Source organism: Anas platyrhynchos, chromosome Z, assembly GCF_047663525.1.
Source record: "Anas platyrhynchos isolate ZD024472 breed Pekin duck chromosome Z, IASCAAS_PekinDuck_T2T, whole genome shotgun sequence".
NCBI classification, from domain to species: Eukaryota; Metazoa; Chordata; class Aves; order Anseriformes; family Anatidae; genus Anas; species Anas platyrhynchos.
In genome coordinates, this window is record NC_092621.1 from 70212324 (window position 1) to 70236785 (window position 24462).

Consider the following 24462-nt stretch of genomic DNA (forward strand, 5'->3'; position numbering starts at 1 on the left):
ATCTTTAAACCAACATCTGGTCTCAGAAAAGAGGCAATGAACAATTTTGTAATTATATTGGAAATGCTTCATCTACAATAATTAGAACATTCATACATAATTTTCAAGAGTCAGCTCAAAATAATGCACACAATACATTAATTTCAGAACATCCTAGATGTGTCAGTCGGGATACTCACTGACAGTAAGTTTCTTTTTTTTCTGCAGGCTCACATATAAACACCAGTAGGGACCATACTGCTTTCCACGACATACCCTGTAGGGTATCTGATTTCAGTAATCAAGGGCAAAGTCAAGCTTCACATGCCAGCAGGGTGATAAGACTCAAACCGCATGTGTGCTGATAAGGCCTGGAGGTTTTTTGTTTTTTTTTTTTCACTCATGCACAGTAGTGGATGAAGCTCCTGCAGCAGCAGCCAAGCAACCACTGGCTCTATACACAGTATCATGCAGAACAGCAGCCAAAGAGCAGCCAGCATGAACTGAACAAAGCTTCACATCTAGCTCCAAGGTCAAGACCGAAGCTGGCATAAGGACTACTTGACCTTATGTGCAGAAACTTGAGAGAAGTCATGGATCATGTGGCTTCAACAGGCCTGTGAAGATTGACCACATCCTTGTCAGCTTCATGTGTTAGGGGGCCGTGTTAGAGCCAGTCCCTACTGATAATCCCCAGCGCAAGCCCAGAACATTAACATGATATCCTAACAGGTACAAAGATTAGCTATATCTTACCGTGATTTAAAAGTACTTGTGCATACTTTATCAGAGTATAAGATGAAAATACCAAAAAAGACCACCACAGAATCTTAGTCTAAGCCTCAGCAATTGCACACATACAGGAATTACAAGGCTTGAAATAAAAGACAAGCAGGTGAAGGAGTTTTCTGGATCAACAGGCAAGGGTGAAGTGCAATCAACTTGGTTTGAGCTTGCATCCTGGAGCTGTATACAAGTTTCCAAGTCAGTTTCATTAGTTTATTTCCTTATGCTTTTAAGAAACAACTATGGCTGGATATAACAACAAATAGCAGGAAGTGAGGGTGAACCGCTTGTAGTCCTTCACTCATCCACTAATGCATACAAAACAAGCATCACAAGTTATTCACTGGCCCTTTTACGATGTCTGACATTGAACGCCACCTCTAGGGTGGTGCTCATCGTCTTCATAGACTTCTCCATTATAGTGATGTTTTCTTTTTTGAGATGGATCAAAGTCCACTAAATCCACTTGCTCCATTTCCTCAGTTTCTTCTATTTCCTGCCTCGTAGGTAGCAGCTTTTCGAGTAAGGACAGCTTATCTGAGGAGAGGAAGCCACTCTCTGGGAAGTTCACCTGAAATCATCAAGAGCCGGAGTTACTCAGGTGTTCCTGAACTTACCTTTTCCCATCCAGCCACTGGTCAATGATCTGCCAAAACCTGCTACATCACTGCAGGTGACATCAGCCCTGTGCTTGTGTGTAGCACAACAGACAGGGCGGAATCTCCTCTGAACTGGTGGCGCACAGAGCCTGCTGTCAGAGCTCCCAGCACCAGGTGCAGGGACATGATGCAGTGCTGAGCTGCGCCCTGCAGTCACACTGACCCACTTACTCTGAACTCGATGATAAGACGTCCTTTCTCATACGGTCTGCGATAAATTGGCATGCCTTCATTCAACACACACTTAATAGCCCCGTGCTTGACAACCTGGCCTAAGAAAGGACAAAACAAGAAAAGCAATAAAGGAACGGAATTCAGGCAGGCAGCAGAAGCAGCTTTAGTTCTAACTCCCTTGAGTGTCTATGTAGCCTTCTACATTTTCTTTTAGACAGCTACACTGGTACGCAGCAGTGTAACAGGGACTTACTGCCTGGTAACTCCTGAGTAGGAAAGCAGGCTGACATCTACATTACATTCTTGTAGCCTTGTTATGCTTCCCAAAAGAAGCATAATTACAAGTACATTAAGTGCTCCATCACTTCCAAGGCTGAAAGTCATTTTCAGAGACCCACCGCCTTCAGCTCTAAGGTCAAGTACCCCCAGGATATAACCATGTCCATGAGGTAAGGTCTGTTACTATATCACATGGTTGTTTCTGTTCCTTCCAGCTTGGACTGTTAGCAGGAAGCAAGCCAGCACTCACCAGGATGGGAGGTAATAATAATGGTTCGGTTATCCAGCGTTGTGATGGGCTTTTGAAAGCCGCACAGTGCTTCAACCAGCTGTATATCCATAGACAGAAGAAGGTCTTCATCTCGTCTGTGGAAGAACCGATCACAAACAGTCACGGAAAGGAGGAAGCAGTAAGAGCATCGTGCCCAACTTTATTAAAGGACAAGCTTTAATAGAGAAGTCTGGGCAATTAAGTAGTGTTGAGTATTGATGCAGCATCTCAGGACAGCATTATGGGAACAGGACCCATGCTGAGAGCTGTTGCTCATCAAATCTAGCTATTCAAAGTGGTGAAGTGTTTACTGGAAAGAAATAAATATGGTAAGGCTCATCTGCATTCAGTTTTACTTCACCACGCCTTCCCAATTCTAGGGAAGAGCTGGGACAATCAATCCCTTCCTTTTAGGTATATTAATACTTTCTCTGGTGTATCAGCCAGCTAAAAGTTATTTTGTTAGCCCTGCCTTCTGACAGCCTGGTGCTAGGGAATTGTAAGCAGGCCACAGCCATGATGTGTTCTGATGAAGGTACAATGAATCACAAAGCGCCTGGACATTACAAAGCAATCATTTTAATCGCCCATTCTGGCTTCAGTATGGCAGCACAAGTGATGTCCAGACGCACTGCATGTCCAAGGGCTATGAAATCCTCAAGCCTATTTAAAGAACTTAGTTACTTCACTCACCCTATTTTAAAGGTCTCTGGAATGAGACTTGCCTGAAAAGTTAATTTTAGACTACGAAGGGAGAGGAGGAACATTCCAGTTGTCCCAGAAGCGGCACGAGCTCAGCAAAACACCGCAAAACCAGTAATATCAAGGGTTATCTGAGGACACCAGGACTGAAGGCAGTGGGCAGAAGGATGGACAAAAATAAGCCATCTGAGTTCAGGTCCCAGGTAACCACTCGTGCACAGCCTGACACTCAAAACCGTGGCTCTGGCTAACTGCACCGGGGTTTCTGCACACATCAGGACTCACAGGTGACTTCCAGCCACCGGATCCTGTCTACTCACATTTCCAGGAGCTAGGAAGTCAGCAGTAACCAAGGAAGCATGCAAACAAGCAAATCAAGAGCGAACACTAAGGATTCTGAAGTTCTTACCTTGTAAATACAGAGTGGTCTTTTTGATCCAAGACAATAATAATATCCCCTGGTTCTAGTCCTGGCTCTTGGTCCCCTTCACCATGGAATGTTATTTTCTGACCATCCTTCATTCCTGTCGTAGAAAAGCAAAAGCATTTTCCAGCTTTTTAATTGAAAGGCAGCAACAAGAAATACTTGTATAGGCACAAGCTGATACTGGGAAATCACTGAATCTCGATATTAGAACATTACGAACTTCTTCCCTCAACATTACTTCTCCCCTCAAATCAGCTCGCACGTCCAGCAGATCTTACTGCTGCCAACCTGAGCTACAGCTCAAAATCATTAAGCCTAACTGTAGCTCATAGTAGCCACCTGCCAAGATAAAATCTTTAAATGTAACACTGTATGAGCAAGCACTGCAAAGATAACAAACGGTACGTATAAAATTCATTTTGAGAATAGCCAATCAATCCAAGTTCTATAAATACATGTGGCAGAGAGACTAATGAAACACGATCTCAGTGACTGCATGGTGCAAGAATCGCTTTCTCTAGGACCGGAGGGCAACCAAGATGGTGAAGGTTCTGGAGGGGAAGACATATGAGGAGCAGCTGAGGTCCCTTGGTTTGTTCAGCCCCGAGCAGAGCAGGCTGAGGGGAGGCCTGATGGCAGCCTGCAGCTCCCTCATGAGGGGAGCGGAGGGGCAGGCGCTGAGCTCTGCTCTCTGGGGACAGCGACAGGACCCAAGGGGACAGCATGGAGCTGGGACAGGGGAGGCTCAGGCTGGGGGTTAGGGAAAGGGTCTGCACCCAGAGGGTGGTCGGGCATTGGGACAGGCTGCCCAGGGCAGTGGTCACAGCCCTGAGCCTGTCAGAGTGCAAGAATCATGGGGACAACGCTCTCAGACATACTGCTCTGATTTTTTTTTTTGGGTGGTCCTTTGGGGACCCAGGATTTGGACTCAATGATCCTTGTGGGTCGCTTCCAACTCAGATGATTCTATGATCTCAGACACCCACATCACCGACACAGAAGTCATGATACATAAATTCTTGCTGCCTCATTCTAGCTCAGTCTTTTTCTATAAGGAAAAGAAAAAGCTCTTTTCAATGGGTCTCCTTGTTTGAAGTGCCAGTAATATTTCCCTCCTGACCTTCAAGTTTAGCATTACTGTAGGATTTTCCCAGGGGAAACTAAAGCAGGGCAGTGTGTGCACTGTGGTTATACATACATGTAAAATAGTTACAGATCTGCAACAAATTATCTTCTCTACGAGCCATGTGCTTGTCAGCACAGCTTATCTTACAAGCTGCTCTGGTTCCAAGACTTCTCCCATTACCTTTTGAAGAACTTCCTCAAGTATTTGTCACTCAACATGGCATTCTCTGAGCCCTGTGAGGGTTTGTGAATTGCACTTGGCCATGCCAAGAGCACCTGTGCTAAGCAGCACTGTCAGGGTTACGCAGCGAGCAGTTCTAAGCATTAGGGGCTTAGCACCGTCTTGGCACCCTGTTACTGTAGCAGACCTGGTTCCCCTTCTCACTGAAACACAGTAGAAGTGATCGGAGTCTGCGTGGTTTCCCTACGCACAAAAAGTCATCAGGGCAGCTGGACCAACAAGGGATGGATTTTAACTAGTCCCATTACCTGATCAAGACCAGCGTTTACACAACTGCTCTAAATAAAAACAATTCACTGCTGACAGCACAGCACGTTTCAGGATTCATTCTCAGCTATGTGCACAGAAATTAAGATGCTAACACAGAAGTGATCAATCTTCCCTAAAAACAGATCTCCTCCTTTTGGAGCCAGCAACAAGTGACTTCATTATGTATTCGAGGGCGTTACTCACCAAATCAACACTGTGTACTTGTTAAAGCTTCTATTTCAGTGCTGCAAAGGCAGTGTGAGTACAAGCAAGCTTAATGCTTCATCTTAGCAGGACACCTCACCTTTGTCGATGTGAACTTCTAGTATTTTCTTCTCTCTAACGATTTTTCTGCCAGTGCAGCTCTTACACCGGTCCTTGGGGCTGATGCGCTCCCCATGCCCCTGGCACTCCATGCACACGGACTGGATCTGCTGCACCATGCCCGGCCCGATCTGGTGAATTCGGATTTGCATGCCCGTCCCCCTGCAGTTTGGACAGCACTCCACCGCGCCCTTCTTTCCTCCACGTCCTGGCAGGAGAATCAGGGATGGATGGTTACACATTGCCAGAAGAAACAAGGAAGCAGAGATTACTTCTGCAGCTTTAGAAACAAAGGCTACAGCGTTTCAACTTCACAGCTACCTTCACATTTGTCACAGATAACGTTCTTCTGCAGCGCCAGTTTCCTCGTTGCACCATTATACATATCCTCCAAACTGACTGATAACTGGTGGACCACATTTTTGCCTGTAAAAGAAAATGTGTAACTACTTGAGCGTCTGGACTCAAAGTAATGGTAACACCACTGCCCTCCCCAATCACAATAAAAAACCTTTAAGTTTTAGCATCTTGCTTAGCTGTGTTGCTGGTATTAGCCAATTGCTATTTTCCATTTGCAATTATAATTAAGTAACTGTTCTAATAGCATTGTCCATAATGCTTCTCTATTAGGTTAAGCCAGAGACCTTTCTCTGGAGGCACAAATTAAACAAACAAAACATTAAAAAAAAAATAAAAGCTTTATATTTAAGTCTCAGATGCAAGATTTCAATTTTAACTGCGACTAAGGAAGAAGTTCTGCCTGCCACAGGGAAGCGTGAGGCACTGCTGAAAGACCGCATGGTTCTTTTTTCCTCTCAGGAGGGAACTTCTCGGAACTGAACCAAGGAACAGCCCGGTAACTGATCACAACTGTAGCAACTGCGGGGTTCTTTCTGTGGAGTGTAGCCAGTCCTGCCTGGTACAGGACTGTGATACAAAAGTGATACTCTGATACAAAAACGTAACATTTTGACATGCAGCCTTTTCAGTTCTTTGTCCCTTTGGAGATCACACCTAGGAAGTGCTGCGGCCAGCACTGCTCTGAAGCAGTTTAATTCATGTTATACTCTCCCAGCGTGACCCATCCGGACTTTAATTTTTGAGCATCGTTTCACCGCAGCTTCAGCCCGATTCCAACCAACACCACAAGAAAACAAAAGTTTCACGGACTGGAAATTATGTGGCTACCACACTTTGATACATTTAACTCTAAGTAAAGGAGAAATTAATGGTTATGGGCTAACTTCTACAGCAGGCTACCGAAAAGACCGCTTCAAGGCACGTTACCGTTTCTTACTCAGCCTCAGGCTGTCCGCGCACAGGGTCGGGTTAGCCATTAACACGAGATAGCGCTCAGCAGACCCAGCACGTGAACCACGCGCTCTAACTTTGCCTCGCCGCCCTTTCGGGGCTTTGCTGCCGCGGGAACACCCCCCCCGACAGCCACCCCCGGCGGGCGGTACCTCGCCTCTCCCTCTGCATCCTGCCGCCGCCGCCGAAGAACATGTCGAAGATGTCCATGGGCGACCCGAAGCCGCCGCCCGAGCCGCCCTCCTTGATGGCCTGCTCGCCGCCTTTGTCGTACAGCTCCCGCTTCTTGGGGTCCGACAGCACCTCGTAGGCCTGCGAGATCTGCTTGAACTGCGGGACGGACACACAGACAGACGCGGACAGACACACAGCGCCTCAGCCAGCCGCCCTGACGGCACCGGGACCCCCCCCAGCCCCCTCCCACGCCCCCCCCAGCCACCTTCTCGCCCTCGTTGGGGTTCTTGTCGGGGTGGTACTTGAGCGCCAGCTTGCGGTACGCCTTCTTCAGCTCCTCCGCCGAGGCGTTGGGCTTCACGCCCAGCACGTCGTAGTACGTCGTCTCCTTCACCATGGTGCCGCCGGGCCGGGCCCCGAGCCCCCGTCACGATGCCGGCGGCGCCCCCTTCTTCCCTTCCCCTTCCCGCTCCGCTCCGCTCGCCTGAGCGCTCGCGACCCTTCTGGAAAGTTCTGAGCCGGGCCCGCATCCGCCCGCTTTTGAGCCGGCGCCGCCCCGCCCCGGAAGCCGCTGCTTGGCGGGCAGCGCGGCCAATCACAGCGAGGGGCGGGAAGAGCGGCGAGCCAGTCAGCGCCGCCCGCCCCGCCTCCTACCGTCAGGGGGGTCACGTGGCGCGCGCGGCGGGAACGCATTGGTGGAGCCGCGTTGCCATGGCAACCGGGCCAACCCGCCGCGGCCTAGCGCGGCCTAGCGGGGCCCAGCGGGGCCTGGCGGGCCGCGGGGGGGCCGGGGGCAGCCCCGCAGCGCCGGCGCCATGCGGGCGTGCTGGCTGGTGCCGGGGGACGGCGGCGGCGGCCGGCGGGTGCCGCTGGCTCACGCGGCTGCCGTGGTGCTGGGGCGCGGCCCCGAGACGGGGATAACGGACAGGAGGTGCTCGCGGCGGCAAGGTGCGGCCGGCGGGGGGGCAAAACGCGGGAGCGAGGAGCGGGGCGGGGCGGCGCTGCCCCCGCGCGGTTTGCGCGTTTTCTGACGCTTTTTGTTCTTTTTTTCTTTCTTTTTTTTTTCCAGTTCAGCTCCAAGCCGACTGCAGCAAGGGGTACGTCACGGTGAGGCAGGTATGCTGCTGCGCCAGCTCTGTGTGGTACTGTGCAGGTAGGGTGCTCAATGAGCCCTAAATAGCGTAGGGGGCAATCCTCGCCGCCGTGCCTGGAGCTTCTCACACAGTTTTTTCACCCAGAAGAACACAACGCATGGCCCCTAATGCTGCGGACCCTCGGCCTGTTCTTCCCAGCTCCACGCCTTGCAGATTTTGTAGTTCATCCCCTAAACTTGCCGATCTTCCTGAGCGTTCGTCTTGCTTTTCTGAAGCTGAGGCAGCTCTTCAGCAGGGGTCAGAGCGCGCCCCGTACTCACGGGTCCAGGCAGCTGTGGAGGGTTTTTGTTGCAAGCGACAGGCAGGCAAAGATGTGGGTGCCACAAAGGTGGGATGTGCTGTCAGACATCAGCAAAGGCATCCTCGTGTTACATACTGGGTGGGCGTAGGCCTCCTCTCATACTCACAAAGTGTCCCCAGGGTAGTGTGAAAGGAAAGCTCCTTGTCCTCAGGTGCAGGTGTCCACAGCAGCAGCATCCACGTGGACAACACATCAGCCCTCTTATCCTCCATCAAAATGTCCTCCTGAGCTCAGCAAGCCCCGAGCCCCTGCTGGTCTGTGGCGAATCCTGCAGAAATCTCGCAGACGCTCTCACAGGAGTCGGTCCTAGCCATGATTTGAATGCAGTGCTGCTGGTATTTCAGGGCCAGGAGGACCCCCTGGCAGGGGATGTTAGCCCATTTACGCTGCCAGCTCTGGAGTTTTCTCCCTGTACAGGGTTGCGGTGGTCAGTTAAACAGCCCAGTTGGCCAGGGGTGTGTGAAATGTACTTAATTTCAGTGAAACTCTGTGTAAGTGTAGGCTGAAAAGGTGCTGCCTGGGATCAGGCAGGCGCTTCGTAAAAGCAGACAGCGGGCAGGGAGAGGCACGGTACCATCCTGTGAAACAAACGGGTTCCCTAGGACCAAACTGAAGAAACACTGTCAGAGTTTATCAGTCACAAGCAAGAGCTGGTTTCCTACAACTTATTTATAAGCATTTGCTGAAACCAGGCACTCCTGGCTACCCTCAGGTCACCCTCTTGATTAGGCCAAACCTGTCTTCAGCCAGTCACCATTAGATTGCCCACACAACCATGTTGTTGGCTAAGGCTGAGACAAAGGAAAAAAATGCTGCTTTTCAGTTATCAGATGGACTTCAGGTAACTTCTCAGTCTTTAAAGCACCGTTTTGGGTGGAAAATCATTTTAGAGTTGTGTAGATCCATAAAATGATGAAACGAGAAGAGCAAGTACATTTTGATTGTGCTGTCCTGAGCTTCTGCTAGAGGAAAGTCAATAGCAGAACTGGTTTAGTGAAAGCATAGCATGCAAAATGAAAACAAAAGCTTTAAAACACAGATAGACCTGTGTATGTTTTGCACAAGCTGAGGTGGGCTGAGAGATTTTGTCTCTCTTAAAGCAACAGGCAAGTGTTCTCACTGTGTGAACACAGTCCTCTGTGGAGTGGGGAAAAGTTACTACATCTGCCTTGGGACCCAAAAAAAGCCAGGACAAAGGAGCTTATCCCTGCGTAGTTGAGCTCTCTGAGGGCTCAAATAACCTGCTTCCTGGCTTTTCTTTCGTTCTTTTGGTTACACAGGGGAGTGTTGAAAGCCTTAGTGGAGTGCTTAGTGAGCCTCAGCTCTTTTGAAAGGAACCAAAGAGTGAGATTACGCATTTGAAGGTGGATGCGTTGATGGGACAGAGTTTGGTAGGTGCTGGGCAGGAAACAAAACATAGTAAAAAAGAGAAGAAAGAGGAAATAAAGTAATCTGAACTCAGGAGGCTTTCTGGCGGGAATTGGACTGAAATAATTTCTTAAAACCACTGTTTTTTTTGTTTTTTTTTTTTTCAGAAATAATTGTTACTAACTTTGTTACTATTTTAGCAGTAGGTTGTGTATATTTTGAAAAGCCAGGCACAGGTCTTCCTGTAGCTCTGTAGCCAGCTGCAGTAGAGCTGCTGGGTCCTTTCCACAGGGAGCCAAGGGCTGTGATTGCAAGACAGGCAGCAAGGTGCCTCCAGCTTTCAGCTTTCCTGATTCTGGGAGTGAGTCGCTGTGGGGCAGGCAGGGGGTGAAGACAAAGCACGTTTCCTTTACTGGATAGTGGTGTTCCAGGGCTACTGAGCAGCAGTTGCTGGTGATTTCAGTTGCATCTTCTGCATTTCTTTCTTTCTCTTTTTTTTTTTTTACTTCCTTTAATCTTTTTCTCTCTGCCAAAGATAGGAGTCAACCCAACTAGTGTTGATTTAGTGGATGTTGGCAAGGATGAAGAGGTGAAAATGAGGCCAGGCCAAGTTCTGCACATCGTGAATAAGCTTTACCCCTACACCGTGCAATTTGCTGAAGAATCGGGGAAAGATGTTACAGAAGCAGAAGAGAAAGTACAAGCTGAAAAGAGGCCATGTGAGGACTCCTCTGAGAACGATGATATAGAAAATGTGCCCAGGAAGGCAAAGAAAACGGAGGTGGTGGATACACAAGGCAGTTCTGCAGAGCTCAAGCTAAGCAAGACCAGCGTGTTCCCACAGGAGGGGACTTCGAGCAAAAAGGCAAGTCTCATGGTGTTAGTACTTCTGCTGTTCCCCCTGGAGTTTCCTCCTCCATCAGAGGGCTTTGATCATCACTTTTGTGGGTGCTGCCTGTGGGACAGCTTCTCAGCTGGACGTGTTGAGAGCACACAGGCTGCCCCGTGCTGAGGCAGAGACTCTGCTCCTGAGATCATGCGGCTCCCGAGAAAGCTGCTCGTGTCCATGCTCACCTCAGCTGGTGAGTGTGTGTGAAGGGGCCTGCTGTAGCAAGCGAGGGTTCGTTCTCTGCTTCCTGCTGCAGTTTGTGCTCGAAGGGCAGATCTCCTTGAGGCTCTGTGCAGCGGGAGTTACGCAAGGATAGTGTGCTGGCTCTTGAGATGAAATCTGCTCTCTTACAGGCAGAGCAGTGGTTATCGAGAAGCTTGTGCACAGAGAACAGAACATCTTGACCCCTTTTCTTCCTGTGCCTTCTGCACCTGCCTCCCGGTTTTGGTCATTCCTTAAGGTAGAACCGGGTTTACGTTGACGTTATCAGCCAAAATCTTCTGAAAGGAACTTTTTAACCCTGCTGACATGCACAAAATAATAATAATAAAAAAGAGCCATGGACGTCTTAGTGCTTCTGGAACAGCAAAATTGCAGTTGCTGGAGAAGGCATAAAAACAAAACCCTGAAGAAAGTTTCAATCTCATGGGTTCTTTATTTCTTTGGTGGCCTGAGGCTAGTTATGTTAGGGCCGTATTGGTGGCAAGGGCAAAGAAAAATGACAGTTTGTTGGTTCTCTGTCAGCGCTGGAATAATGTTTGAACGTCAGCCTCCATGAGAGTGTGATGATGGCCTGGGCCCAAACCTGCATGGCAGTGACTAAGCTCAAGCAGGTACAGAGCTCCCTGCTGTTACGTTTCCAGCTTTGAGTCCTAACAGCATCTTGTTTTCAAGAACTAGCTTTGTGGGGACGTTTGGAGTGCCTGTGTTGGTGTTCGTGGAAAGGAAATAATTCAGGTGTCAATCAGCTTTTGTTTTTCATGTTACTTTGTTCGTTCTGTTGTTTTGTTGCTATAGTTCCAATGAAAGCACATAACAAAATGCTTTAAAATGTGTCATTATATTCTTAATTCTCTTATAAAAATGTTTTTTTTTTTTTCTTTTTTTCCATCTGTTCTTTAGGAACATTTAGGACACTGGAGTCAGGGTCTGAAGAGTTCCATGCAAGATCCAAAAATGCAGGTGAGAACTGTACACTTGTACTTCGCAGCAGCTCCTGTCTGACAAAGTTAAACGAGCTTTTTCCTTTCATGCCACAGTTTAATGATCAGATTAGCTGGGGGCGTACCTCACAAGGGCTGAATTGCACTTTCATCTCTGTCCGTAGCAGCATTAATCTGGGGGTCTTTACAGTCCCTTTGGGAGCCTGCAGAATGTCAGAACTTCATTATCCTGGAGCTCCCTACGCTGTCAAGTTTGGCCAGCAGTTACAAAAAGGTTGTTGGGAGAGCAGGTGAGCAGCATGGCTGCTTTGTTTTCTCAGGGAAACTGACAAAAACAGGGCTGCGATTTGAAGTGAGCACGGAGTGGAGACCCCTGCTTTCTGGCAGTCAGCACTGTCTTATCTCCAAGTGCGACGCAGCTTCCTGGTTTCTAGTAAACTTTAACTTTGCTACACCTGTGCAGCAGCTGGCAGGATGTGACCCCTGGCTCCAGCTCCACACTATTTCCTCGTGCCAGCAGGGATTTCCTGGGTGGCTTCCTTTAACCTTCTGCGGAGGCTCCCGACGCACCTCCCTTCCTCTGCTTCCCCGGGGCTGCATCGTGCTTTTCCTTGGGCTGACTTTGCTGAAAGAAAGCAACAATCTGACAGCATCTTCTGTGGCTTCAGCCTGTACGCTTTCTCATCATTGTGTCCTGACAGCCTGAAGGGAATATTCCCTATCCCTAAGTAAAAAGCAGACTTTCGTTTTATTTCAGAGTTTTGCAAGTATATAGAAACTCCTTCCTGAAAACAAGATTAATAGCTTATCTCCAAAAGAGGCAGCATAATCTGCATCAAACAGCACTTGCAGTGGAATTTTTGCCTTGAGAGAATTAGACAGGAGAGTAATCCAGAAATTAATATTTCTCCAAGCTGTGTACACGTTCCAACCATTCGTAAACATGTGAAAAGCAGGAATTTCTCTCCACATTCCCTGAGCTTGAGAAAAGCAGAAAGAGAGTTGGGCTCCAGTATGGCTACTTGTTCCTCCAGTTTTCTTATTTCTGTTCTTGGAAGGTTAGAACACAAATAATTATTCGTGGCTTACTGTTAGTTTGTTAGTTGTGGTTCGGAGTTAAGCACACAAGCCACAGAACCTTTGCTTCTTAATCACTATTAAAGACACGACAAGGTGTCTTTTTCTGGAAACACCTTGTCACAATTGTCTGTTCTCCCTGGTTGTGTATACAAACACTGATGTGTGTATATAAAGACAGGACAGCAGTCTTGCTGCTGAAAGAATTAGTCTTATGATTTCTGTGCTGACAGAATTTTAATCTTCCTGCCCAGAGAGCATGAGTGATCAGCTCTTTATATAAACATATGAAAATAATTAGCAAAGATGACAAAGACACCATCCATCTCTCACCAACAGACTTGCTGCTAAGAGATCAGAGAGACAGCTCACAGTTTCTGCTTCAGAACCTGACACATTTTTACTGCCACGGATGTGCTGTCCCGCCCTGCTCTCCACATGCTTTGCTTCTGTTTCTCCCGATGAGCTGCATGGAGTTGAAGCAGAGGGCAAAACAAAAGGAAAACACGGGAAAGGAGGGCATGAGAGACAGAAATCGCTTCTCCTTTATATGAATGAACGCTCTTGCAAAGTAGTATGAAATGAAATAGCTCAGATTTGAAGGTTCTGGCTTTGTAATGCGGGAGGAGGTCTACAGTCGCACTCTGTTTGTAGCACGCCTGAGACTTGTGTTTCACTCCAGAAACCTTCAAAGTGTGAGGCTGTCCAGTGCATTCCTACGTGCTCTGTATTCAGCACAGGGCCCTGAGTATTGTTCAGTGACCACATGGCCCGAATGCAGCCTGGTGGAAGCAGGGTTTCTTGGACCTCACTGCTGTGAGCCCTGGTGATGTTCAAGAGTTTTCACATCCTCTTGTAGCAATGGCCACTGTACTCCTTGCTGCATAGGAACAGAAGGCTTTTTCCTTGAAGCGTGTAAAGAAGGATGCGGGATTGTCTCTCTCCGTAGCTGCCTGGTGTGGAAGAAGGGACATGCTGGGCCAGCATGGTTACAGTCACGGTCCTCTTTGAGGTGGAATGCCCTGCTGCTTAGTATTTCTTGCTGTATAGTATTTTTTTTTCCTGGCTCTTTTTTCCTGGCAGGCCCAGTTCTACTAGCAACACAAATACGTACTTAAGGACTTCTGCAACCGTGATGGGACGTGCAGATGGCTAATGGCCCAAAATTCACTCAAAATTCACTGCAGTGGTTTTAGGGATAAAGAATTTAGCTTCCAATCAGCATCTAATCAAGTTTCTTGTTTTGCTAGGTTTACAAAGACGAGAAGACTGTAGTCATCAAAGACAAATACCCTAAAGCACGCTACCACTGGCTTATTTTGCCATGGGAATCCATTCCAAGCCTGAAGACGGTCACCAGGGAGCATCTTGGGCTCCTGGAACACATGCATGCAGTTGGGGAAAAAATGATCGACCAGTGCCCTGCTCGAGGCAGCCTGGAGTTCCGGCTGGGCTACCACGCTATCCCCAGCATGAGGTAAGGCCTGGGGGAGCCCTCAGGTGGAGGCCCTGCTCTGGATTTACAGGCTTGGAGCTAAATCTGTAACGGTCTGGCATTGCCGAAGGATAACCAGTCCTCCTAAATGCTAAAAACTGACCGGTGTCCAAGGCGTTTGGGTGCAGCTGTGAGCGTGCTGCTGCTGCATAGGTGCTGGTGGGCTCCACGCGTGTCTGGAAGCAGGTGGGCAGTGCCCGCCGGGCCCCAGCAGGGTTGTGGGGCTGGGGCGTGGTACACTGTGCCCGGCCAGTGGAAGGGGTGGCACGGCCATCGTGCATGCCATCCCCCCTCCCAGGGCGCTTATCCGGGATCAGAGTGACTCTTAAGCCAGCCAAGTGCAGCCTGACACAGAGCAAGGATTTTAATCTCGTGTGTAAATAAGTCCAGGCAGTGCAGTGCCCGAGTGCCTGCAGAGGATCCTGAGTTTCCTCTGATTCTTGGAGTGGGCATCAAGTCACCGGTAAAGTCCCATTGAGACACTCTACAAAGTTTAATCCTTTTGTTTATTAAAACCACCGTCTCTGCCTTTCTGGAGACCCGCAGGAATACAGACTGTAGTTACGTGCTAGTGGGATGTGCAGGGTGGCGACTCTGCCTAAGTGGAACGCTTGGCATGAGACAGTATTTGAACACACGGACTGTGTTTCTTCTGTGGCAGAACTATGGGTCAAACGTGATGAAATAAGACTGATCCATAAGTCTGACAGCCCTACTCAACTGGACCGTGCTTTACCTGATACTGCTGCAAAAGTACTTTGTGCACTAACACGTTTCTTCTCTCTTATCTGTATATTTGTTTTAGTCACCTGCATTTGCATGTAATCAGCCAGGATTTTGATTCTGCTGCCCTGAAAACCAAAAAGCACTGGAACTCTTTTACTACAGAATACTTCTTAAACTCCCAAGGTAATGATTAAAAAAGTATTTCATAACATAACCATGTTTGTGCGTTCTAGATGTGTTTTTTTTTCCCAACAGAAGCATAAGCCATACATTTAATCACAGTAAGTAAAAGGTCTTGTGTGATTTCAGATATTGGGGAACAGCATTAACTAAAAGTTAACCAAATTGTGTGGATGGCTTAAAATAAAACGTAGTAATGACTTGCTGTGCGTGTGAAGTGGCGTTCAGATTTCTGCAGTGTCACGCTTTTCATGTTGTTACGCAGTCACAATATCTCCCGTCTCTGGTTTTATTTCAGATGTGATAGAGATGGTAAGAAGCAAGGGAAAGGTAACAGTGAAAGATCATGCCTCTGAACTTCTCAAATTGCCCCTCAGATGCCATATTTGCAAACAGCAGCTATCCACTATCCCACAGCTAAAGGAGCACCTCAGGAAACACTGGCCAAAATGACGCTGCAGGAAATCACCTGACAACCCGTGCGTTTGGATTTCAGGCTAAAGCAACAACCTCGAAATGTTAAGGGACACGTACGCGTTTTGTTAATTGTGTTGAGAAATGTTAAAGGGAAAATGGAGCCTGCAAACAGCAGCATGATAACTTTGTCAAAGCTTAGACAAAAATTTAATAAAGTGACCTCTGAAATGAAGGGTGCTTGCAGCTCTGTCACGACGCTGCCATGCTGATCCATATGTGAATGGAAGCGTGGGAGCAGTGTTTTGTTTGGATGAACAGATTTATTTTATTTCAGAAGTTGAGGTGTTAAGACCAGATGTGGGTTTCAGTAGTGAAGGGGGAGAAGCAATGATTTAGTGGTCTTTCGATGTATCCTGCCTGTCAAAGGCTTTTCTGAAGACACAATGTTGGAGGGGCTGGTGTGGCTGGCAACAAAACTGTCACAGGAGTGTACCGAGAATATACAGGGAAAAAGCATCAGCTGCAGCACCCCAGCCACACTGCCCCAGCTCTGCTCAAAGGCTGCAGTGCTGCTGAATTGCCACCTACTGCTCAGACTTCAGGAGGGGCAGGTCTGACTTCTTTATGCACAAGGGCATATTTAACCATTTACATGTAAAATACACGTACAGCACACAACACAGCTCTGCTGTCCCCCAGAGCAGTACGCTCAGACATTGCAGTGTGGTCCAACGCTGCCATCATTCTCCAGGCCTGCTTTTTGGTGAGTCTTTATCCTCCGATTGTTGCTAAGGTGTGAGCTCCTGGCTAGGCAGCACAGCAGTAGCAATGGAAATCTGTTCAGAGGCCCAGAACCGGTTTGTAGGGTCGAATTTAATGCTAAGCACAGCTTGGACTTGTTAAGTAAGACACCCTCTGGGTGAAATGGCTGTCAGTAAAAGAGCACACAGACCTCTCACACAAGGAAAATGTTGTTTGTAAAATCTTGATTGTATTACTCTGGGAGAGAGCGTCCTTTGCTTCCACGCTGCTGCTGCATACACTGATGGGGCAGAGTGGCCTGTTGCTGCTGGAAAAGAATGAAGAACCTAGTGTGAAATGGAGGACAGTAACGGTGAGGGGGTGGCTGTGTCCTAATTTCAAACACTGCTCACGTTTTCTTTAGTTCTTGCTTGCACTTGTGTTAATATACCTTCACCTAGAAAACACGATTTAAAAAAAGGGAATTACATAGTGTGAGGGTTCACTTTTGGCATGGTCAAACCGGGCTCCTGAAGTGAAATAGCGCTAAAGCTTAGCAGTAGGAGCTGCTTTGGAACAGCAGCAGTTGTAAATGCTGGAGAACGCCGGTCTTACGTGCCAGAGCACCCAGAAAGGAAAGCCACCTGCTTTCACAGTTCAGCCCATGCCTGATGTCACAAGTCTGTGACATCGCAACCGCTGCCACCAGGCCCCTGGGTGGGCTTCCCTCTGTCCACTCGTGCTGAGCCCGGGAGGAGTGGAGGCAGAGCGATGCTGCTGAGGAGCACTTCCAGCCCCAGCTGCACCCACGCCATGGCTGTGCAGAACAGGCCCACAGCGAAGGCAGCGCCAGAGAAAAGCCACTCGAAACCAGTCAGGGACAGGCACGCGTCAAAGACCAAGGGTTACCTAGAGGTGGTGAAGCAAACTGAAGCTGTAGTCGTGGACATGGGCACGGGTTACTTCAAGTGTGGCTTCGCAGGGGAGCCGTGGCCTTCCCATATCGTTTCCTTGGTTGGTAACCACCCACAGGAAGCCAAGGGCAAACCAGAAGAAACCTTCATTGGCAGAGTGCTCCAGGACACCTGTGTGCCCTTAAATCTCATCAGCCCGTTAACGCACGGCGTGGTGGTGGACTGGCAGTCTGTCCAGGATATTCTGCAGTATATTTTCCAGACGGAGATGCAGATCTGCCTGGAGGACCACGCCGTCCTGCTGTCAGTGCCTCCCCTGTGCTCCATGGCTGACAAGAAGAAATACGCGGAGCTGATGTTTGAAGGCTTCCACGTGCCCGCCGTGCACCTCGCCTACCAGTCCCAGCTGTCCATGTACTCTTACGGGAAAACCTCGGGTCTGGTGGTGGAGAGTGGCCACGGTGCTTCGCACGTGGTTCCCATCTACGAAGGCTACGTGCTGCGCAGCGTTACGGGCAGCGTCGATTACGCTGGCCTGGACATCACAAACTACCTCATGCAGCTACTAAACGAGTCTGGGTACACGTTCACGGAGAACCAGCGGAGCATCATTGAAGACCTCAAAGAGAGGTGTTGCTACACTTCTCTGGACCTCATGCAGGACTTGAATCTGCCTCTGAAGAAACAACAAGCTGACTACGAGCTGCCGGACGGGCACCTCATCACGGTCGGCAAAGAGAGATTCCTGTGTGCCGAAGCGCTCTTCAAACCATCCCTGCTGGGGTCGCAGCAACCCGGGCTGCCGCAGCTGACGCTCGGCTGCCTCGAGAAGTGCGACGCTGACATCAACAAGAAGCTGGTGAGGAACGTCCTGCTGTGTGGCGGCAGCACCATGATGGAAGGCTTTCCTGACCGCTTCCAGAGTGAACTCAGCAAGATGTGGCCCAGCGACAACGTCCTCATCACGGCGTCACCTCAGAGGAAGTCTTCTGTCTGGGTTGGTGGGTCCATCCTGGCCTCGCTCCGCTCCTTCCAGAAGCTTTGGGTTTACAGGAAGGAGTATGAAGAGTGGGGTCCTTCCTGCATTTTTAAGAAGTGCTTCTGACAGGGGCACTGGGTATCTTAAAACTATTTTTGAAAAGGGTACGTGATTCAGTTCAAGAGCATCTCCCCTCTACCCCTTGCTGTGGTTACATTAAAAGATTTTTGCTACAGCTACACTAGTTTTGACAGTGTCTGTTTTTTTTTTTTTTTTTCTTTTGTATTTAATGAAGCAGGACAGCAGACTGGTGGCAAACTACTGCCTGACGAGAGAAGCAGGCTTCCAGCATCACATTTACTCAGAAACTGGGACAGTTCTTATATTAACTCTATTTATGCTTTAATGACTTACTTCAGCTGCATCTGTTTGCAAGAGCCTCTACAAACGTTAAGAGCAAATTCAGTGTACCTGCAAAGACAGTAGCTAAGGCACAGTATGTTTTGAAGCGAGATGCACTGCAACGGAGGCAAAAGAACATCCAAACAGAAACCCAGGGCAAGGAAACTCCTGGTTACTGCTGAAGCAGAAGCAAAGGTTCAGGGACTGTAGCAGCAGGATGCAGGACCTCCCCTCTGGAGGCACACTGGCAGTAGGTGCTGGTTCCAGCTCTATTGCTCCTTTGTAGGAGTTCACCCAGGGCAGAGCAGGTAGGGCGAGACAACCACCTCATATCTGAGTTATGATATGAATGATTAAGAAGATTGCTCTTCCTCCTGCATGGCAAACTTGAATTGATTTTGCCTTGATGGGAGAACAGGAGAACATGTCTAAGAAAAGGGTCTCCAGCTCTGACTAGCACCATGATGGAAAAACAAAAGAACCAACGCAGACTTTAAAGGAACTTGTGTGTTTGGCACAAGGAAATTACCATCAAGCTAGCAGAAGTTTTGCCTTTTCTTGGGATCTTTAAGAAGCAAATCTTTTTCTAGGCAATAGATAAGGCTGAACAAGACCTAAGCACTTCCTAGCATCAGATTGAAGTGTCAGGCATCAGCAGTGTCAATGCCACATTTCAGTTGCAGGGCCAGAACTGGAGAGGACCGCAGACTTCATCACTTATTTCCCTGATCAGAAAGTGTTTTCCGTGTCACTTTGGACTAGATTTTGCTACCAGCTTGAAGACCCAAGCCCAGTAAAAAGCTGCTATCCACTGCAGCTGTCCATGTGTTTTGCTGCCTTCAGGCTTTGTGTTCGTACAACCTCCTTTCCAGACTCATCACAATGCTCGAAAACAGGCTCGAGCCATCCCCACACCACCCAAAGAGGCCATGTAACTCAGAACAGATGGAAGTAAAACCGCTCCAAAGCTTATATAACGCTGACAAAGGACTGCTTTTCCACTGCACTCCAACCATCCCAAGCCAGCACAGTGCAGGCTCATGCGGCCACCCCAACATGACGGAGCTCCCACACCAAGGAAACAATAACCTGCAGCACCAGACACATTAATGCCATGCATGCAGAACGCAGCAGATACAACAGACAGGAATTACGTTGTTGGTGCTGGCATTCTTCCCACGGTGCATTGAACTGCATTGAACACAAAGCTGCCAGGCCAAAATTAACTGAGAGGAAGGGCTGGGGTGGGTGGAGCAACGCTGCTTCCACTGAAAGCACCAGCCTCATCCGCAGAGCTTGTCCCCTTCCTCTGCTCCCCACACCGGTGCTGTTACTTCTCGGGCCAGATTGCAGAAGTATTCTGTAGGAAAGTTTAATCCTCAGGTATGAATTTACACATCAGTTTCCATCTGAAACTGTTCTGCAACAGCACAGAGGGCACAGCTGCTCACCTGCCAGTGCCACACAGCAGCATCAAGCACAGATAACTGGGGTAGCATTACCCAGCAGCGTGCAACACCAACACAAGTATCCCTCCCCAGCTTTTTTTCCCATGTTTTCACATACCCAAGTTGTCCCTGGTGCACGATCAGCAGGGCAGTAATGGCTGTCAGTAATGCGGGGTTCACTCTAATGCAACAAAGTGATTCTGATGAAAATCTGCTATTACCAACACTCAACTTCAGCAGAGGAAACATAACTTACTTGGTTACCAGCTGCAGTTTGACACTAGTACAGGCTTACTGGTGAGATCTCTAAGCCAGGCTGAGCAGCTTAAGACGTGACCTGCCCTCACGGCAGGTACTGTACCAGCCACGGGAGGAAGTGTGATGAAGAGAAAAGCACCCGCTGGGCACTCGTGGGTTTGCTTCACCTGGAAGTGAGGACACAGTGGTGGCACGTGTTGGGTTCAGTCAGCAGCCTTCAGATCTGCACAGCCTGCTACTCCCCACCCCTGCACACAAGCTCTGCTGTGGGATGCAAGCGGCTGTCACCACTAGCACGATGCAGTATGGGTCACAGGCACAGCTTAATCGCCTGCAGGGACAGCCCCATGAGCAACAGAGCAGGAACGGCAGGACAACAATGGTTTTATATAAGGGTGTAATGAAATAATAATGAAAAGTAACAGTTCAGAGTCCTCTAGGATTCCTTGGCTTTTAGTTACTGCAGAAGATGCAGTTTCCACTGTAGATTTTTATTGAGTTTTGGTGGAATGAGTAGCTCTGGATCTGAAAGGCAAAGAGAAGAAATGTCAGAGCACAGGGTACCAGCAATGCAGTTTCTCTGGGACCTGTCAACTAATTAATTTGCTTTCTTTTCCATCAGATAACACTGAGAAGTCCTTAACATTGTGTTCACAGCCAGGAGTCTGCTGGAGGACTTTTTCCTGGCAGTTCCAGGAGTAGTAAAGGAAGATGGGAAGAGAACTGAGGACTAATGGGGAAGAGGGCAATTCAGGCAGTAGTTTTAATGCAGGACTTCAGAGAAAATAAAACCTTGTTAAGAAGACTGCTCACTTGTCGCGAGGAAGATGACACCGTAAGGTAAAGCAATAAACTCCTACAGCTGAAGAAACGCTGCGGCTGTTGGCAGGTGTCAATGCTTGAAGAGCCTCAGTGCTCGCTGGCCTTGCTGACATCTCACACCCACACCTAACCCAGAGCCAGAACTAACCTTGTACAACAGGAGCCAGCATTCTCTTCTGCTGATAGGCAGCCATAATGCTGTTAGCAGTTGAATTGGGACCCAGGACCTGTATGGAGAAGTAATACCCATGTTCCAACCTGTACAGAGGAAGGCTGAGAGCACGGCTGCCTACAAAGAAAACTGCTGATAGGCTAGACTCCAGGAGCAAAAGCAGCTGGCTGCAGGAGACCCCACCGCTCAAAGCGATCAGGAATAAAGGATCAAAGCCCAGAAATGTCTCAGAAAAGCTGACAGAGAGGCAGAAAGAACTGCTTTGGGTCAACATTCGGAATACAGAACTTTCATCTCAGCACTTACTTCTTTGCAGCATTTCAAGTGATAGAGTCACTGTGACTGGAGGCGTTCAAGGAAGGGTTGGGCGTGGTGCTTAGGGACATGGTTTAGTGGGTGACATCGGTGGCAGGGGGATGGTTGGACCTGATGATCTTGGAGGGCTTTTCCAACATTAATGATTCTGTGATTCTAAGTGTCATGAATCGGCAGGACTACTTTCATTACAGAATCAGCAACATTTGAAGTTCATTGGGGAGCCTCAGCTCCTACAACCACATTCAGCAGTTTTAATCTCCCCTTAAATGGACAGATTAATCAGTGGCAAGGGAAAAGATACTGGGGGACATCTTGTGTTCACCTTGAATGCTCAGAAACTACTCATTACAGAGAAAGACTTTTACTTTGGACAGGACCTAGTATAGTCCTCATGATTTCCTGGTTCTGTGTTAAGCTGAAGTTTAGGAGCTTGATAAAACTCACCTTTTTGCAGTATACTTTTTATGATACTCTGGTTCAGATCAAATTGACCAATCTGTTTGCTTTTCATCTCACAATAATGGTATGGACAACCACTATTTCACTACATAAAAGCTATGCTAACACTTCAACCAATAGGGCTGGAAAAGAAAAGAGTGTTCCTTTGTTCTGGAAATTGCTTAAGGAAGAGCTTATGAAAAGAAGTCATGAGGACAAATTAACACATGCCCTATAGGATATGATCATGTCCAACACGGTATTCAGTGGGACAGACACAGCAGGCTGTATCTGTCACACGTATCTAGGGCGTACTGATTCAGAAGTTGCAGCACTTCTATAATGTACTACACATTGCATCTACTTAAAGTCTGTAGAAAAAGGGGCAGAACTGGAGTGCCAGGGAAGGATTCTGTGTTCTTTGCTGGAGAATGCAAAGCACTACCAATTACTTGGTATTGTACAGCAGGCATCAAAAGTATTGCAGATGAGCACGGACCGGGTTGAGAGAACTCTGCTGCACATCTGGAGTCCAGATTTCTGGGATCGAGGTTTCCATCAGCTGCAAAACCTCTTCGAGGACTTGCTGCAGTCCCACAGCTTGCTCATCAAAACCAAACAGTACAAGCTGCTTCAGAAGGATGTGTACATCTCCTGGAGAGTGAAGAGAATACCAAGCAATGATATTTAACATAGGAGTGTGAAATAAACAGCTGTATTGCTCTGGTATCGAGATACAGGACAGGGAGCAACAAATCAGAACTGGTTCCTTGTCCCCACCCAACTGCTAGAGCGCCTGAGTACAAAATGTGAGCTAAACCTCTCATGGCACTGACAGGTCCTCACTTACCTGCTCCCAAGATTTCAAATGAGGAGAGCTCACACTATTAGTTATTCCACCTGGCAGAGGAAGATGAACTGAATAAAAGTCCACCACAGACAGTTTTATTCACTGCGAAGCTCCTCTCCTCAGCATATCTATGAAGAGCAGGAGGCTGGCCGCTCTCACAAGCTGGAGAGTGGATTAAGATCACTGCCATCCTACCTTTCACATTCTCAACAGCACGGACGCTTTCTCCCAGGACTTCCAGAAGGGCCACATCTTCAAAAGGACTCCCCTCCTTCAAGCTGTATCTCTTGCGTTCAGCCTTGCGCCGGTTCTTTGAGGATCGCCTGGAAAAGAAGGATGCTTAATTCTGCTGTGTGCAACAGGATTAGCTGTAACAGGGTGAATTTGAAGATATGTCAACAGCATGCATGCAACTTGTTACCTAAGCCCTTAGTCTCTCCAGTAAAAAGGGTCTGTCTGTATGTTAGCTGATGCATCTTTGCATCAGTATTGAAACACAAGTTGGTAGCTGGGCTGGGAAGCTGTCCTACAGTTTCTCTTCTACAAACACAACTGCTTTGTGTTCCAGCAAGGTCAAAGCATCATTCTAAGCACAAAGTAGGGTAAATTGGTTGACAACAGTTGCTAGCAGGCAAAAGTGAACTCCGCTTGGAACAGTTTGGTGCCATGGTCTGTGCTTGCCTGTGCACATTTTAATTTCTGCTATCTCCACAAGCCGTGCACTAACACAGCCCAGCTCCTGGCCCATTTCCACGGGGAAACAACTTCTAATCAGAGGCCAATATTAGTTACCTAATGACACAAAATGATCAGCACACTCTGACACAGATATGCTGAATACTATGGTTGCATTCTCTTTTCACCTGAGGCACAGAAAGTGACCTGAAAAAAAAACATGTTTTTTCCACAGCTCTATCTTTTCAAGATTTCAACTAGGGAGTCCAGAAGTGGCCCCACAAACTACACCAACCTTTAACACAGCCCGCCCCACACTGCAGCTTATATTATGAAGAGCACTCAAAAGCAACACAGAAGCTCACTGTGGGAAGAGAACAGGTATGAAATTATATAATGAGCCCCAACTATTAAAATGCAAAGCTTAAGACAAAGAGCACAAGCTGTTAATGTTTGAGAAACTCTGCCTACTTCCTGTGTCAAAACTCCCACAACCAGCTATTCTGGCAACGTGCCAGCTGCCTACAGAGCCAGCTCCTGCACAGAGCCTGTGCTCACAGCTCCTCTGCTGGGCATTCAGTTCCTGCTGCACTACTAGCTTCTGGCATTTTCTGCTCTCTTCCCTCCAACAAGAGTTAAATAACCAAGAAATGCCTGTAATTAAAACAGTTTCAAGGCATGTACAGCTGCTAGGAAGAGCATGCCAAACATGAGCAAACTGCCCTCCCAAATAAAGGCTGATGCCAGGGCAGCCACCATCTAATTTGGAAGCAGATACCTACGCTGATATTCTTGAATTGCTGTGTGAGTATTTGCTGTTCATGTCGCTAGCTGTCACAACACTGCTGGTTTCAGAGAAAAGATCCAATTCTGGGCAATTTGGCATTTCATAATCTGCAAAACACATTAACAACTGTCACAGCATGGAAAAAGGTCACAGTTATTCCAAGCCTTCTCTCTGGGTAACCTATGTG

At 48.1% G+C, this 24462-nt stretch overlaps 4 protein-coding genes across 7 annotated transcripts in view; 2 read left to right on the plus strand and 2 right to left on the minus strand.

The window, feature by feature from the left end:
• Window positions 1-41: 41 nt before the first annotated feature.
• DNAJA1 (DnaJ heat shock protein family (Hsp40) member A1) lies at window positions 42-7248 on the minus strand. The gene is made up of 8 exons (XM_038170957.2): window positions 6967-7248; window positions 6680-6857; window positions 5538-5642; window positions 5197-5424; window positions 3260-3374; window positions 2128-2243; window positions 1596-1696; window positions 42-1336 (listed from the first exon to the last, which is right to left on the minus strand). The coding sequence occupies exons 1-8, from the start codon at window positions 7096-7098 to the stop codon at window positions 1118-1120; spliced, it is 1194 nt and encodes a 397-aa protein (XP_038026885.1). The 5' UTR covers window positions 7099-7248; the 3' UTR covers window positions 42-1117.
• A 163-nt stretch (window positions 7249-7411) lies between these two features.
• On the plus strand, window positions 7412-15703 carry APTX (aprataxin). Of its 2 annotated transcripts, none has more exons than XM_038170958.2 (7): window positions 7412-7649; window positions 7771-7854; window positions 10064-10389; window positions 11536-11595; window positions 13904-14130; window positions 14954-15057; window positions 15353-15703. In XM_038170958.2, the coding sequence occupies exons 1-7, from the start codon at window positions 7517-7519 to the stop codon at window positions 15505-15507; spliced, it is 1089 nt and encodes a 362-aa protein (XP_038026886.1). In that variant the 5' UTR covers window positions 7412-7516; the 3' UTR covers window positions 15508-15703. The 2 variants fall into 2 exon arrangements, with proteins under 2 accessions (XP_038026886.1, XP_038026887.1); XM_038170959.2 differs by having other exon boundaries at window positions 7414-7649; window positions 7771-7817; window positions 10060-10389.
• A 142-nt stretch (window positions 15704-15845) lies between these two features.
• LOC101790800 (actin-like protein 7A) lies at window positions 15846-18344 on the plus strand. Its single transcript, XM_005031685.6, has one exon. It carries the CDS (start codon window positions 16984-16986, stop codon window positions 18229-18231), a length of 1248 nt encoding a protein of 415 aa, XP_005031742.2. The 5' UTR covers window positions 15846-16983; the 3' UTR covers window positions 18232-18344.
• A 2249-nt stretch (window positions 18345-20593) lies between these two features.
• Window positions 20594-24462, minus strand: part of ELP1 (elongator acetyltransferase complex subunit 1) — a 29155-nt gene continuing 25286 nt past the window's right edge. For all 3 annotated transcript variants that reach the window (XM_038170955.2, XM_038170954.2, XM_038170956.2), the window contains 5 exons: window positions 24271-24382; window positions 23009-23136; window positions 22463-22617; window positions 21184-21262; window positions 20594-20738 (listed from right to left, as the gene is read on the minus strand). In XM_038170955.2, coding sequence (XP_038026883.1) covers window positions 20671-20738; window positions 21184-21262; window positions 22463-22617; window positions 23009-23136; window positions 24271-24382 — 542 coding nt within the window. In that variant the 3' untranslated portion in view covers window positions 20594-20670. The remainder of the gene's footprint in view (window positions 20739-21183; window positions 21263-22462; window positions 22618-23008; window positions 23137-24270; window positions 24383-24462) is intronic.